We start from the raw sequence: 17,234 nt of genomic DNA, 5'->3' as shown, positions 1-17,234 counted from the left end.
TTCATACACACCATTGTATTCCTTTTTTGATCTGTGTATATTTTCTCACGATATTTTTCTTCATCCAATAGTATGTACCTACCTATGTATTGCAATTTAAATTTACCTACCCACTACCTCGGTAGTTAAGGAGCTACCTACAAGAAAGCCACGCCCGAAAGCGCTGCTTCCTATTATTCTTTCTATGTTACAAATTTATGCGAAAATTTGTATGTTTATCTTTGTATAATTTTTAAATATGCGTTTTATCTTTTCACACCAAATTACTCAACAGATTATGATTAAATTTGGCACACAAATAACTAGTAGAAAGCAAACTAACAAAATCCAGAATATTTAATTTATTTCGTTATATTGGCATTTTTTTGTAAGAGATATAAAGATTTATTATTAATATCCGTCGCTCCGTTACGGCGTGAAAGACGGACAAACACACAAACACACTTTCGCATTTATAATATTAGTATGGATGGATTAGTACAATAAGAACAGTAAATTTAAGAGATAATTAAAGTCAAAGTAAATATTCACAACCCGTCAACATAATGTAGCAAGAACTAGAACAATTCACTTATCTTTTGCAGAATAGTGTTATCTAATTACACGGTGTGTATTAGGTAGGTAGATAAACGATTTGCTTCGTTACTTATGCTCACTTCAAGACGGTCGGCAGACATTTTACTACTAAATTCACGGTGCTCAGTGTTAAGAAAATGACAGATTGGCAGCAGTTGAGGATACCACCGATCGAGGAGGATGTAAGTAGCTAACTAATATTTCGCGTGGCACTTATAACAGGAGAAGGCAACCCACATTCTCCCTCTCTGCCAAGAAATATCGCAGTCAATGAGTGTCTTGGTTATAGGAGATAATGTTCATTTGGGTTTTGTATGAGTTTTGTTCGATAATATTACTTAAATTCTCACGAGACATTGATAAAATTGCCAAATTAAACGGTTCAACTCACGAGTTATTTACTTAACAAAAATTTTAGTGTAGACATAAGGTCAGATCAGATGTACCTACTACAGCAGGTAGCAGTGGCAGAAAAAAATAACTATACTTAGTCCAAACTAAAGGCAACTCCCGTTATAAGTGCTTTGTGACAGTTTTCCGTTTTTTTTCCTTCAAGAATGTGGCCAAAACAATCGCCCTTATCTTATCGTATTGTTCGTCTGCGAAGACTTTGTTTGTCATTTTTCTGCCAGAATTGTTAAATGAATTTACCGGAATATTAACTATCCCACGTATCTACTTTTCATGATCTCAAACTATCTCCATACCAAATTTCATCTCAATCGGTGCAGCAATATAAGCTTGAAAATGTACCTAACAGACGGACGGAGGAGTTACCTATTTTAAAGCAGTTTTAGTACAAAAACTAATTAGATTAGGTAGGTAGGTATACCTGCTCACACCTTATGCCTGTCAAATTAATTAATACGCATCATAAAATTTACTACTAAATGGATACGTGCGTTACAGGGACCGTCACCAACATGAATATTTCATATCCGTGGTCAGTTGGTCTCCAACTATTTATAAATAAGGTACTCGTAAGTACCTGGGTATGGGTACTTACTTACCTACTTATCTGAAGGTGAAAATGACTGCTGGTAGTTAAACGCTTTGCTTCGTTTAAAAGCAAGTAGGTAGCTAACTATCACTTCTATTAACAGTATCGGCACCTATATTCACTTTTTTCTTTTTACTCTAAAATCTATCCATAGCTGGTCAAGCGCAGCCGAGTAACAGTGAACGGTCGGTCACGGCCAAGGCCAAACCTTAGCATTTCGCTATCAACTTCTATCAAACATATTCATTATTTCTTACCACGAGAACATTTGTGCTGTTTAAAAAGATAAATCCCCTTCTGTGGCCTACAAATAATTAAAGTGCGTGCACTCCGCTGTTAGGTTTGGAATAAGAAACAGTTGAAGTGAAATCAAAATGGTTTATTCTGTTCTTCGGGAGATGCGGGCAATTGCAAAGGCTTCGGTGGAATCAAAACAGGACACGGTTAGTAGTACTATAATATATGTAGGTACCTCGTAATTACACTACGAATAATAATACATCTTTTAACCTGTTTTTAAAAGTTTACTTTAGGATAAGATATTGTGTAGGTATCTTATTCAAGAAACCAGGCTGTTTTGTGTCTTAAAGGTTTATGTAAGTAGATAATTCTCTACTAGGCTATTATTTTATTTTTCCGCCATTACCAAAAAAAAACAGCCATAAGTGGACATGTACCTAAAATATTTTAGACTTAAACAATGACTCGTTAAATGGTTAGAAATCCTTTTGACTACAAGCCATCACATATATTCCAGAGGACAGTTTGAAAATTTCGTCTTCTTGACCAAATTACTACTCTACAGAAAAGTTAGAGAACTCATCAAAATTATAAACTTCCTAATGTAAACTTTTTCTTTTTCGCACTTTGAAAATCTGAATGTTGCCAAAGCGATCTTTGTAAACGCTACGCCAGCCGTCAAAAAACGCCCTCTGTTGACGAACGACGACATTAAAAGTGACATTTTAAAGCCAATAATGTTTTGAATGTATTGTTATCAATTTTCAATGCTAAGACGATGTTACGCCATTTGTTTGGTTAGGAAAAAGTGTATAAAGTATCGTTTACTAGTGGCAGTAAAAATATTGTACACGAGAAATGATGTAACTTGAAGGCCACGTAACAACAGAAACTAACCCCAAAAATGTAATCTACCGACCAAAACAACTACAAAACAAATTAATGCCTTCTACTTTTCGTCTTTTATGCAACATAAGCATTATTTGTTGTGCTGTAAATACATTACAAAGAGCTCACTCTGATTTACACTGTTATTACTCAAAGGTAAACCAACAGTGCCATAAGGATGAAAAATTTGTAAATGCTGATTATTGTACTGAAAATCAAGAACGTGATAGTAAATACTTTGAAGACATGGCAAATAATAATGGATTAAATGGATTGTATCGCCCTAGGAGCGCCCTGGCCAGAGCTTTGTATGAAAAACAGCGAAATGACAGACAGCTACAAGAATATGATCAGAATGAGGTAAGGAAACTTTGTATTCTTATCATTACCTTGATCAAGCCCTCAATATCCATTGATTTGTATAAAGAAATGTGTTCTAGTCAAAATAAAATGTGTTGAGTCAGCTATAGTGTATAATACTGCAGTATCATAATTTTACAACTACTGTTTATTTGTATTGGTAATAAAATATGTTCTTGAATTAAATACACAAGGTATTTTAAAATGTTGATAATACCACATTTGCATAGTTATTATGTTAGTTATAGGGAATGTACTTCACTCGTTTTTTTTTATGTAAGTTTTTTTTAACTTCGGAATGTGTGTAAGTATTTGGGCGCTGGTATACTTCACTTCACAATCACATTTAATTAGGAATGCCATTAAAAAATAGTGTGATTGAACTGACATTGAATATTACTTTGGTATCATTTTACCTCTGACTCACACATAGACCACCATTATCATTTTACAAGTGGCAGGACCTTGTGCAAGATCCGCCCCGATTGCTACCACCATCTTGCTTGCTAATCCTGCCGTGAAGCAGCAGTGCTTGCACTGTTGTGTTTCAGCGTGGAGAGTAAGACAGCCAGTGAAATAACTGGCACTTGAGGTGTTAGGCCTCTAGGTTGGCAACGCATCTGCAATACCCTGGTGTTGCAGTTGTCTATGGGCGGTGGTGATCTCTTACCATCAGGAGACCCACTTGCTCGTTTGCCATCCAGTCGAATAAAAAAAAAAACGTATATATAGATTTACCATTTTATTTAAAACTGAAAATCCCAACAAAAACAAGCCATAAAAAACATTCCAAGTATTGATAAAGCAGTGAGTTAATAATTCTATGTCAACAAAAACTATTAAAATTGTATGCTGCTACTGTACACGGATAGCCATGATTTTATATAAAAATACAATTTCAAAAGTTGTATCTCTTGATCACATGAATTTAGGAACTACATTTTTATACAGCTCTGAGAGACCCCCTCTGACACTTGTACTATTTAATACGAGAGTGAGAGGGACGATACAACACGAACTTGAGTTTCATAGTAGCCCTGCTGTATCTCTCTAAGTACTTGATATTTATTTCAAATTGATTCATCTACTTATTCCTGAGAAAATAGTCTCAACCAGGTGATAGACAGACAGAAAACAGTGATCTTATAAAAGTTTCTTTTTACTTCTGGGTCATCATCATCATATCAGCTGTAGGATGTCCATTGTTGGAGTACTGTTGTACTTTTGTACTGTTGTACGGTTTGGGTACTTTTCACCAAGTAACTAGCTAGTTTTAGGACTCCACACACAAAGGGTCCAAACGGAGCCCTATTGCCGTCACTCACATGTTCGGCTGTCTGTCATCTGTCACATAGGTTTCGCATAAAGTTGAAGCTACAACAGTCTTAAAATTTTCAGTGTTAAGCATCTTGTTGACTCAAAGACATACAATGAGATGGTATGAAAGTCAGCTTTTTTTAACAAAATTTTATTCCAAAGAATTTTTAACTTTTCACTGACATATGAACTTGAAATTTGGTGATATAATTTATTCAGATTCCAAAAAACCATTCCACCATTTTATTTATTGTATTCAGATTTTTCTTTTTAAATTCGTCATTTAAATAATTAAGTAAGTAATTAAAGTAAAGTGTGTACTGTACACGATAAAATCCGGGCATGCCTGATCTGTTGTATCTTTGTAATGAATGCTAATTTTCAAGCAGCACTTTTTTTAAGTAACAGTTAACATAATAAAAATATAATCATAATAAATAGTTAGGGCGTCTGTGAGTTTTAGCTTTATATATTAGACTGTGCCTAAATTATTTTGTACAGTGTCTTTTGACGGTATTTTCTAGGTTTTTATGTAAAGTTTATATATTTTTTTTAAATTGGACATTCCACTTTATAGCTTATCACATTGTCTTTTCACAACAGCTAATATTTTTCGAATCGACTTCAGATTGAGGTAGTTTGGAAATGTTTTAACTTTGGTGAATTTGCCTTTTTGACAGAAAAATGCCTCCCATATAAAAACTACTTTTGGTGCTTGGATTAGAAAGTTTTCCCGACTCCCCCAAGTAGAAAACAGTAACATCATGATTTTTATTGGAAAGTTAATATCGTAATGAGCGTAAAACAGCTTGTGAAAATATAAATACAATTGTGGCATTGAAGTTGAAAACGAGTGAAGATTATCAAAAAACGTTGTACAGAGCAATTTAGGCACAGTGAAATACATAAAGCTAAAACTCACAGACACTCTAACATTTTATTGTGATTGTATTTTTATTAGGTAGTTTCATAACCACTGACTATTCCAAAAAAGTGCTGCTTGAAAATTAGCATTCATTACAAAGATACACCAGATCAGGCATGCCCTGATTTTATCGTGTACACACTTTAAGTTAAAATGACCCCACACTTCATACATTTTTCCCCTATTTAATATAAGTTACAAGTGCTACAATTTTACATAATTGTTTAGTTTCTCATAGGTACAAAATAGTGACAGTTGTGCAGAATTGTATCACTTGTAACTTTTATTAATTAGGGGCAGAACTCTGCTAACACTGGATATTTTATTTACTACAATGAATTCTTCCTTTTGAAACTTTAAGAATTTGAATTTTATCTGTGCATACCACAGCTACATACTCTGTATGTAAGTCCCAGTCTCAAAATATGACCAATTTCACTGAATATGTTGTTATAATGTGTAGTGATTTTATAGAGTTTGGCGGCACAAACGCGCGGTTTTTAAAACGCCACTTTTTTTTTTTCGACTGGGTGGCAAACGAGCAAGTAGGTCTCCTGATGGTAAGAGATCACCACCGCCCATAAACATCTGCAACACCAGGGGTATTGCAGATGCGTTGCCAGCCTAGAGGTCTAAGATGGACCTCAAGTGCCAGTAATTTCACCGGCTGTCTTACTGTCCACCCCGAAACACAACAGTGCAAGCACTGCTGCTTCACAGCAAGATTAGCGAGCAAGATGGTGGTAGCAATCCGGGCGGACCTTGCACAAGATTCTACCACCTGCAAAGATTGCTACTAGGATTTGCAAATGGATTTGCAAAAATTGGTACTAGGAAGAATTCATCATCATCATCATCATCATGTTAGCCGAAAGACCATTTGTTAGTTCTTTACCTCAAAAGCATAAATTCCTGCGATTCACTGAATCGCATTTCACCTCGAACTAACAAAATTTCAATAGAATCTTGTAATTGACGCAATTTTTCGCGTAGCTTTTTTCATGAGTATAATTAATTTGTACTTAGCATCTCATTTTTCGTGTAGTACCTATTTTACCCTAGACGCATTTCACCGCGATCGATGTTTGCCTGGGACTTTAATTAATTTGTGTTTGCACTAAAATACTACACTAATACGCGATCGAGATGAAATGCGACTAAAATTTATAGCGACTAAAAAATAAACGATTGTGACAGAACGCTATAATTAAATATACGATCGAGATGAAATGCGATTCGGTGAATGCTTATTAATTAACAAATGACCGCGATCCTGCGATCCTAACCAGGTTGTCCCTCCTCTTGCTGGAGGCCTTTTCTATTTAGGAAGAATTGCCGTGTGAAAAGGCTCTTCATCATTCCAGCCTATATACGTCGCACTGCTGGGCCCAGGCCTCCTCTCAGAATAAGAGGGCTTGGGCCATAGTTCCTACGCGGGCCCAGTGCGGATTGGGAACTTCGCACGCACCATTGAATCGCTTCGCAGGTTTGTGCAGGTTTCCTCACGATGTTTTCCTTTACCGCAAAGGTCGTGGTAAATGTCAAATGTAATTCCGCACATGAATTTCGAAAAACTCAGAGGTGCGAGCCGGGGTTCGAACCCACGACCCTCTGCTTGAGAGGCGATAGGTCAAACCACTAGGCCACCACGGCTTCTCTTAAAAAAAGAAAAGGCTCTTATGTAACGCGTAACATATTATTGTAAAAATTTAGAAAAACTTGACTAATATTTAAATACATGAACACATGCGCATTATTTACGCCCGATGCAAAAAGAGGGGAGTTATTAGTTTTATACCAATGTCTGTGTCTGTCTGTGGCGTTGTAGCTCTCAAAATGATGGACCGTTTAGATGCGTTTTTTTTTACGTGAAAGCGCGTTTCCCTGCCATCGTTCTGAGATATCGTCACTACTTTGAAGAAATCTCGTATCTGAAATCAATATGTCACCAAAATTGAACCTTGACATAATGTTCATAAAGTTCACTCAGAAACATTATCTATTTTGAGGTACGAGTTTTTTTTTAAGTGGTGACGATATATTTCATTAGCATCGGTTCAACTATTTTTGGTCCGGGTTTATTAAGTTTTTAAGTTGATTAGGTTTAAGTTATTGATTGTGTGTGTGTGTGTGTGTGTGTGTGTGTGTGTGTGTGATTCAATAACTCCAGAGTGGTAGCTTTTTTTTTAAATTGTTTAAACATATGAAATTACTTTACCCTTCAAACGGCGCAGATAGTTGTCAAATCAAATCTAGAACAATAGCGAGAGCTCTGGCCACGTTCAAGGGCTCGGTTTGATTGCCGGATCCAATTTTCCTTCCGGAGACAATTCCCTCAACAGCATCGCCAGCACTCGCCCGAGGTATATCGCCGAGGCGCGTACGCAATCGACGCTCACGTGTACCTCCATAACGAGGATATATTTGCGTATGAAGAACACGAAATACCTCTGAATTGTGGAGGGAATAAGGCATTCAACCCGCTCCTCCCCACCCCACCGCACCACACACCCCCTCGCGACCCTTTTAACTTTCATCTCCGTCGAGTGCTCGGTCCACATACTTTTGTTCTATTTGATCAATGTTATTAAAATGTCGCGGGCTTCAGGATTACAGACATCTGACTATCGTATAAGCCGCTCAAGTGTAATAAGGGACTGGATTTCATGAAAGTTTGCGGTTTGAATTTTCTTATCTCGTTTATTGCGCCCGGCCCTTTGGTATTTGTGCTGTAATATGATACTGTACGAACAGTAAACAAATGACTTGAATTAATGTACGTAAAATAATTATTATTAATAATAATTTATTGTCGTCTGAGTTTTTCGAAATTCATGTGCGAAATTACGTTTGAAATTTACCACAAGCTTTTACGGTTAAGGAAAATATCGTGAAGAAACCTGCACAAACCTGCGAAGTAATTAAATTGAGTGTGTGAAGTTCCCAATCCGCACCCGGCCCGCGTGGATACTACGGCCCATTCCCTCCCATTCTGAGAGGAGGCCTGTGCCCAGCAGTGGCACTAAATGGGCTGGGATGGTGATGAAAAGTGTATCATGTGCTTTAAAACGATCTTCCTTCAGTTATTGTGAATTTGGCACGCAACGAGTAAACATTTTCAAACTTCGATTCAAATAGCTGTTGTGTAGCGAAGTGGTTTATCCGCGTGGTTTGGTTACATAGCTGTGCTGCGTGCGCGCAAGTTCGCTCGGAGCGCGATCGTCGCACGATCGCAGCCAGCGCCCGTAATCACTGCTATCCATTCTGTTAAAACCACCCGGGGATAAATTAGTTAAGTAGACGCTTCCGTTAATCGGCCGGTCGGTGCCGGTCGCCCGTTCAGCCGTTCTAAATGGATTAATTTATACTTATGAGCGAGGACGTTTTCGGTGTCACGCGAGGATGGGGTGATTGTGTTGTGATTGCTTGCGCTTCCTATGAAGGCATCCTTTATTAAACGGTTCGGCCTCGGGCCGCCCGCTCCGTGTTAACATTAAAACTCTTTACTATTGCGTTGCGCGAGGAGATAACACTTTGCTATACATTATCCACTTGCTTTCATAGTTCACCAATTGGAGCTGCATGCTATTTAAAGAACTCTAAAGCTCTAGCTAGAGCACTAGTGTAGGTCAACTTTATTTGTTACAATTATGAAATGGCGATTTTAAAAAGATTTAACAGATTAGTAGCGAAAACTGGACTTTGCGCTAGTATATCTACCTATTTATCAGGCTGTTTCGGAAACTGCAACTTGATACTTTTACAATGTACCTATATTGAAGCTCGGTGGTCAATAAAAATGTAATCGTACGGATGTAGAGTATTCGACTATAGGAAATAATAGAATTCGTCCGATGCATCGTGCATTTCAGTTCCATTTCAATGCCAGCTCATTCAGGAATGTAAATACCAGTTCATATTCCATTTTGCTTGTATAGGGCATCTTCGGTAACGGAGGCGTGGTGTCCACGCAAGGATAAGACACCTGAGTCGCACTGGGCGCATCGCTCACTGCAATCTGTACATTATTTCTCCATTGTTCGCGTAACGAGCCCCCTCCCCCCGAAGGCGCCACCCCGCTCCACCCGGCACCCCCTCTGTTCCCACACCGAGCCCCCGGGCGGTGGGACCTCGCTCGCGCCTTTCTTTTATCATTCCTCTCTTTATTTCCGAATGCAAATAATCCTCCACACGTGTGAGAACCGAAACCATTGTTCTCGCCTCCCGCCCCCACCGGGGACCTTGGTGACGCAATCTTTTTCTTCGGAATTTAGGCAAATGTAAGTACCTACATATCAGCACATGAGTAGCGTTACATCAAATCTTATGAAAAGTTGGACTGCCGAACACAGGTACTCCGACCGACATTGTATAAAGAATTTGATTTCACAGGTAATCTGATTTCTCTAGATGAATCTGACAATAGTTCAAATTCAAATTCAAAATTCAAATCATTTATTCAGTACCTAAATAGGCCGCAATGGGCACTTTTAAACGTCATTTTTTTAAACTACCAGCTCTTTCGGAAAGACCATCATTGCCAAGAAGAATGCGCCGCAAGAAACTTGGCAGAAAGTCATTTTTTCAACATAAAATAATTACAAATAAAATACTTAAAAACTACACTGTACTTAGTTACTACAGTATACAATAAAGAGTAAAAAAACAAACTTAAAAACTAAAACTACAGTATACAATTAAATAATAATAATAATACAGGGATTTATGGGGTCCCTTAGTTACAAAACTAAACACTAACTATTATCTACGTTCAGTGGAAGTGTAGACTGCTTCCACCGTCATAAATTTAAAAATAATAATAATAATAATTTAATTCTGAAATTCACATTTCTTAGTGAATTCCTACGAGTTATTTGTCAGTTGATCAGAATAACAAATTAGAACGTGTTTTTTAATTCGGTCATTAAATTTATACCTACTTATAGTAGGATCAAATAAAGCCGAATAAGAAGAAGCCCCCCCCCCCCTACACCCTCAGCACAGCCCCCAGCCTTGAGGACTTTTAGTATGTTCATCTGGATACCGCAAGGTATGACTACCAATTTTCAAAACTACATGTATTTTTTCCCATGATTTTGTTAATTTTCTCACCCTATTAAGTAGATTTCGAACACACTACTAACTAATAAGTTGTAAACAGTGGGCGGCGGGCTCGGCGCACTGGGACAGCGCGACTTGGCGCTGGCTGCGGTGGCGCCCTACTTGCCCGAGTGGAGGACAAACAGCTCGTTAGGCCTCCGGCCGCGCGGCGGAAGGGTGGAGCGCCGCGATTCCCAAGAAAAACGCTAAGTGGGAAATCAATACGTATTAGGCGCGATATCGGACCAGCGTGTCACACCATGATGGATGGCAGCCCCCAACTTCCCGCCTCAAATCTAATAATGACAATATACAAATTGACGTCCGCGAACGCTTCCGAAACGCGATAGTGTGCCGTCGCTGTCACCACTCACATTATGTAAACAAACACGAAAAAACGGATCGGTCGCTCTCAATTTCAGTAATAGAAATCTCAATTACGGATATGTTTTTTGTGTCGCCATCTATCATGCGGCGTCCTCAGAAGGCTGCTCCCGTGTGAGTCAATCGTCGCGTCGAATAATGGCGTCGCCTCCGTGACGTCTCACACGAGGAGCGCGATATTGGAGAGGATCGACAGGCGGGAGTCACTCGCGCCTCTACATATTGAAAGCTATTCGGAATTTGCAAATAAATACACATAGGTACATGCGCGCCACCTTGGCCGCCGTCGCCGCGCGCGCCACCACGCGCATCACTGCTGCCTCTAATAAAATTGAAATCGCATTTGCTGACTCTCTGAGACCATCCTTCTTTGATATTGAAAGCCTTGAACCTATATTAGCTCTGAATTTCGAATAGTGTTTCACCCTTTAAGAACTTTGGAGTCTCAAAGTTAGATTTCAGGAACAACAACTTAATATGAAACTGGTGTTATTCAAAAGGATTTTCATATTCTTTTGCTCACAAGTATTTGAGCTAGCTTTCTTTTTAGGGTTCCGTAACCGAAGGGTTCCAACGGGACCCTATTACTGAGACTCCGCTGTCTGTCTGTCTGTCTGTCCCTCCCTCCCTCCGTCCGTCCGTCCGTCCGTCACAGTCACACGGCTCTATCTCTTGAGAGGTAATAGCTAGAGACTTGAAATTTTCACAGATAATGTATTACTGTGGCCGCTATAGCAACAAATACTAAAACAGAATAAAATAGATATTTAAGGGGGGCTCCCGGCTCCCATACAACACAAACGTGATTTTGTTGCCGTTTTTTGCTTGCTATTAATAACGGCAACAGGTAGACGCTTAAAATATTCACAGAATATTTAGTTGTATAATCAATTTAAAAGTAAATAATTAAATTAAAATAAAATAGATATTTAAGGGGGGCTCCCATACAACAAACTTGATTTTTTTGCCGTTTTTTTTTGCTAATGTCTAATGTTGTATGCTTAGATAATGGCACGAACAGAATCCTTCGTGCGCGAGTCCGACTCGCGCTTGGAAGATTTTTTGGGTTGGGTTGTTGGGGAAACAAAAATAAACGGGAATGTACTTTTACCCAATATGCTCTGATGATTTTGCAAATGTACCTATAAGATCTTATTTAATATTTAATTTTCAAAACCTGATTTTTATAGCCCTTTGCGGGGTTCATTGTCATAACAAGGAATATTCCTCACGATTACGGCTTTAAACGAAAATATGTATAACGGAATCTGTCGCAAAATCTGCCGTGAATTTACTTCAAAGACATAATATCGCGGTAACAGTAGCATTATTGTTCGTATAGTGTAGGAAATAAAGGTAGTGGACCCCTCAGAAATTGCCTTTTTACTCGCTGTGGAAAGTTTCTCTATCCATTTTATTTATTGAATTAAGTTCACAGTTTTCTTTCCATTCAACTATAAAATCATCCAAAAAAATAGCGAGCGTATTAAAAACTAAACATACCGGGAGCAGTGTGTAGGGAGCGGGGTGTACCAGCGGGGTTTTTTTGGATTTAAGTGTATACGTTATATAATAAAAATAATAATATAGCCTTTCTGTTCCGAACTGGTAGTTTTCTATATTTGTGTATGTTATTAATTATCATTAAATGTCCCTCAGTTCGGTGTGTCTTTTGACATAGGCCTCCTCCAACTGTATACGTTACTACTTAGTATATATTTAAAAAAAGATCAGGCTGAGAAATTTTCCACTCTCAGTTTTTAATAGTTCTAAAATACATAAATTTGGGTATGCATTTTTTTTTCTTACCCACTACGTCAAATTATATTCTAAGATCATATAAGAAGAAAAAATTACAGAGCAATTTTCCGATAAAAATGAGCGTCAAAACAAGGAATTATCATAAAAAAAATCTCAGGTTTGACAAAAGTTTTAGATTTTTTTCTAGTATCACATACTGATACAAATAACTTATTTGGTAAAATAATTTTGGACGGAGGAATTACTCGGTTCAATATATAAACGGATTTGTATTTTACGTATAAATACGTAACCTAGGGGTGTTTTTTTTTTGATATTTATATGTTAGTTTCGGCTGATACCTACTATACAAAAGAAGCACGAGTATCATCATCATTAGGTATCAGCCGGAAGACATCCACTGCTGAACAATGGCCTCCCCCTTAGAACGCCACAATGAACGACAACTCGCCACTTGCATCCACCGGTTTCCCGCAACTCTCACACGCACGCGTATGCGTAGCACGAGTATGTAGGTACAAAAATACTGTACTTTTTTGTTTGATGTTGCCCTACCTAATAGCCGAAAACCATTCTGTCTGCGTTAAGTTTTAATATCAACTTCGTTTAGTTATACACGTGGTCCCTATTGAACGTTATGTGCATGCACTCACGCAGACAAACAGGCAAACATTCAATTTGAAAGGGATCTTACTGATCTTATTAGCCAGCTTTAGTATAACATAGCAATGTTCAATAGGAAATAATGACTGTGCCAGTGTTTTTAACATTTCAATAACATATTTTATCGGGTAGGGTTGCGACTCGCGAGTAACTGGCACTTCTTTGAATTAATTTAGCTCGAAGCTTGGTAGCCAAGACATTTTAATGCGAACTACTTCCGCACATGAGATTAAGCCGGGGGTGGCGTAAGGTGGAGTATGGGGGGTGTATTTATGTCACCTCGGGGACACGAGCGCTCGCCCCTCCCCAATTATACCGCAGTAAAAGTCATAAAAAGACACCCGAAGTTTTTACACGAACCAAGAAGAGCCTCACGCGAAATTAAGAGGGGCGCCGAAATGTGAGATGAGCATGAATTTTTTATAAGCCCAGATGATGGTGCTCCGTTTATGATGTCTTATGGCGGTTAATGCTCGCGGAGCACGCTCTTTGTTTGCTCGGCTGAATCTTTGATGAGCTGGCTTTATTACAGCCACAAGCTGTATCTGATAATTAATTACTATCTTTGAGATCTACACCTGTTTTATGCCTCAAGTGACCGTCGCCGGACACTGTAGAGGTATGTTGTAACACCAGTTGTACTCGTATCACTAACATCTTTTTTCCTACCGTAGGAGAAATTGCTCACATTGTATGAAGTCCTGTAAAAGCAAGTGCACGGCGCATCTATCTATCTGTGGTTTTATTGTCCATTTTGAAATTAAACGTAATTCTAAATTCCAAAATGTACACATCTTATTAACTTAGTACAACGTTTTGTGTTAAAAAAATGGTTTTAATAAGACTCTACGTCAGGCGTTTTCAACCTTTTGGGTTTAACGGCACACTTTTCGTTCAGAAAAGTTTCACGGCACACCAGTAAGAAATAACCAAGTGCGAGTCGGACTGGCATGTAGAGTACCTAAAGGGTTCCGTACAGTATACCTACCCATAATATGTATAACGTAACGGACAGCGGATGCTTATTAATAGGGTCTCGTTGACACCTTTTTGTACGAATCGCATACACTTTGCGGCGATTGCGGCACACCTGAAATATACGCGGCACACTGGTGGTGTGCCCGGCACACCGGTTGAAAACCTCTGCTCTACGTTAATAACTTTTATTAATACCAGCGTTCTTCTAAAACTCTTCTTTTTAATTCCATTGCTGCGTTATTGCGTACTTATTTGTAACTTATGTTGACTTTTAGATGAAAATAATGCGTTGTTATGGGTAGAGTCATAAGCGAGCAGGTATGTAAAATCGATCGTACCTACTTATTCACTATAGATGGACGCCATAAATTATACCTTTATTTAATGCGATTTATGTTTACGAAAGCAGGTCGAAAACGACCTGAGACCTGGTTAACGCAAACAATGATTTTCGTTTTGTTTACGGTTGTATGGAACAATACATTCTTACGTTTAATTTCTTTCGGGGCCCAATTGATTTCTTTTACGACTGTGTTTATTGAGCTCACTTGAAACTCGAAAATGGCAATTGTGTCGTTGGGATCCGAGACCGAGTTCGTTATAGTTTTTCTTTCATACTATCGGCTTATCCTCATATGACTGTACAGTCTTATGTTTTTTCTACAGTGCAATAAAATCTAGCTCAGTTCAAGGTATAATGTGTTCGATGCACCCGTAGCTTGCCAGATAAAGAGCCCGGGTGAACACAATTCGATGTATAATTCATATGGTGAAAACACTTATATTAACGCGTTGCGTATCGCGAGTATCTGCGCCATGTTTGTTATCGCTACTTTATGTACAGACAGCCGGATTAAAAATTGTAATGAGCTCGCTACTAGAGCATTGCTCGTAATAAGATCCTTACATTAACATACTGTTACGCTGTTCTTGGACGTGGCCATTATAAAGTATCTCCTATGTCATACAAATCATTCATTGCTTTATTTGTTCACTGAATTGAAAGGCGTCTTGCCCACGAGTTAAATACCACGTGTCGGAAACAATCTCCATTGAATTTCAATTATTTATTTTTGCATCTTATTAGGTAAGCCTTTGCGCCATAATAGTAAGCAAAGTTTTCACTTACCTTTGTTACTTTAAGAGTTGAAAAGCGTCTGGGCGACTGCTTTATAGTCGTTATTACTCTAGAAAATTGCGGGCTAGGTGAGTATCTCTTTACATTTCACGTCCACGTAATGTCTCGTGTCGTGCACACACATCGTAAAGTTAGAGCGGAAGTAGGTATTGCCGGCAAAGCGAAGGTGTCACGCTCGCAGCACCACTAGGGTATGGACCCTTGTTGCGATTGAGTAAGTAGGCTAGCATAACCCTGCGGTGCGTGCGTGCCCGCAGCCGGCCGCCAGTCTCCTTGCGGCTAATATGATTATGACAACGCTACGTGCCAACCCAGCGTCAGGAATCCTCGCACAAATATTCATTAATCTTTCACGGGCCGACGTCGGCTGCGATGGAGATTTAATCAGATTAAGGATCATCTTTTTTTGCGGGAAAAGTCATGCCCTTTTGTTGCTAGTCGGCCGTCGCTCGCACTTTTGTGCTGAATTTATGACAGGCGACGTTCGCTCTGAATGTGAATTGTGTTGCGGGTAGGCTTACTGTTTTTTGTGTGGATTAATCGAGGGTGTAGGAGTACGTTATCGCGCGGTGTGTTGCATGTGTTTGCCGCCGGCGCCGCCGAGGCTCGCGCCGGCCGCTGCGAGCCCGACCTCGCACCGCTCGTGCGCCACGCAGTCTGCCCCAGACAACTACTCGCGGCCGATGCACTTTATGGCCTATACGAGACGTAAATACTTATCCAAACGTTACCGTCAACTTTCAGGGTCAGTAGCTCTGTGACATAAATTAAAAGCAATAGGTACTCAACTAAATCCAATCCGCTTCTTGGTATTTTTGTGTAACACCATTCCGAGTTACGGAGCTCAGATAAGCTATATTAGAATATAGGAGTGCGCTAAAGTAAACAAAATTCCAAGCAATAAATATAGTATTGGCTGACTTCGCAAAAATGTTAACACTTAAAATGGCCGTGCGGCGAGCAGTCCGTTTGATTCGTAGATAGGGCGCCGAAGGCCGAATAAAAAGTAGAATTAAACGCGGCGAAACTCGCGTAAAATTATTTTACCATTGTATGCAAATCAACGCCGCTGTGATTATTTTATTTCCTAAGAGTCTCTGAATATAAATCTCGATTAAAAATAAACTAGTCTGCGCAACCACTCTTAGTTGATAGGTGTTTTAATGGGCCATTAAGCGGCGCTTTAAATTTTTACTGATATAATTTTTTCACTAGTCTTGATTTGGCGCCGACAGAAAAACAAGAGGGTTGAAGCATGATTGCAGGCTCAGACGCAAAAGAAAAATATGAATGAGAAATAAACACACAGAAAGTTGACAACAACGCGGTTTGCGGACGTTTACAGCTGACAAAAAGGGCGTACGTGATCGAGCCGGCCGAATGTGGAAATACCTGCGCACATTTTGATGGATCCTACACCTGACAGCGCCACTCACAGTACTCCAATCGGGAGATCCCATATTCAACACATAACGGTATGACAGCCGTTAGAATTTGGATTTCTTTATTATTCAGGATACAAAGGTTTGCTTAAAGTTACCTCCAGAATATTTATTACAATCACAAAAACTAATTAAAACACTAACTGAATGAGATATTAGTAGCGTTTAGACGAAAGCATTTTCATTTCTTATGACCCTTGACTAACGAAATCTAGTACCTAAAGTTACAATTATTAATTAAAATAACTATTATAATCTGGTAGATTCACTAAATTTTTGCTTAATTTAGTGCGGATATAACATTTTGTGACTGGGTTGATATATAATTAGTGAATCACTACAAGGTATAAAATCGTTACAAGCCTGAATTAATGAGAACAGTGTTTAGTAGCACTAAACCAAATCAGTCTTTTGGAGAAGTAAATTGAAATCGTCCCTCAAAAACATTTTAACTATCAATCT

The 17,234-nt window shown here is 38.8% G+C and overlaps 1 protein-coding gene across 5 annotated transcripts in view; it reads left to right on the top strand.

Moving 5' to 3' along the window:
- The first annotated feature begins 670 nt into the window (after positions 1 to 670).
- LOC141430621 (protein-L-histidine N-pros-methyltransferase) overlaps positions 671 to 17,234 on the top strand; it is a 62,399-nt gene continuing 45,835 nt past the window's right edge. Inside the window, exons 1-2 of one of the 5 annotated variants that reach the window (XM_074091420.1) lie at positions 671 to 758; positions 2,861 to 3,064. In XM_074091420.1, the coding sequence (XP_073947521.1) occupies positions 714 to 758; positions 2,861 to 3,064 (249 nt within the window). In that variant the 5' untranslated portion in view covers positions 671 to 713. Of the gene's footprint in view, positions 759 to 1,789; positions 2,020 to 2,500; positions 3,065 to 17,234 lie in introns of those variants that run through there. The other 4 variants (XM_074091419.1, XM_074091422.1, XM_074091421.1 and 1 more) reach the window with 4 other exon arrangements.

This window comes from Choristoneura fumiferana, chromosome 8 (assembly GCF_025370935.1).
Source record: "Choristoneura fumiferana chromosome 8, NRCan_CFum_1, whole genome shotgun sequence".
Taxonomy (NCBI): Eukaryota; Metazoa; Arthropoda; class Insecta; order Lepidoptera; family Tortricidae; genus Choristoneura; species Choristoneura fumiferana.
The sequence above is the reverse complement of the archived record's forward strand: the minus strand, read 5'-3'. Positions and strand labels throughout refer to the sequence as shown.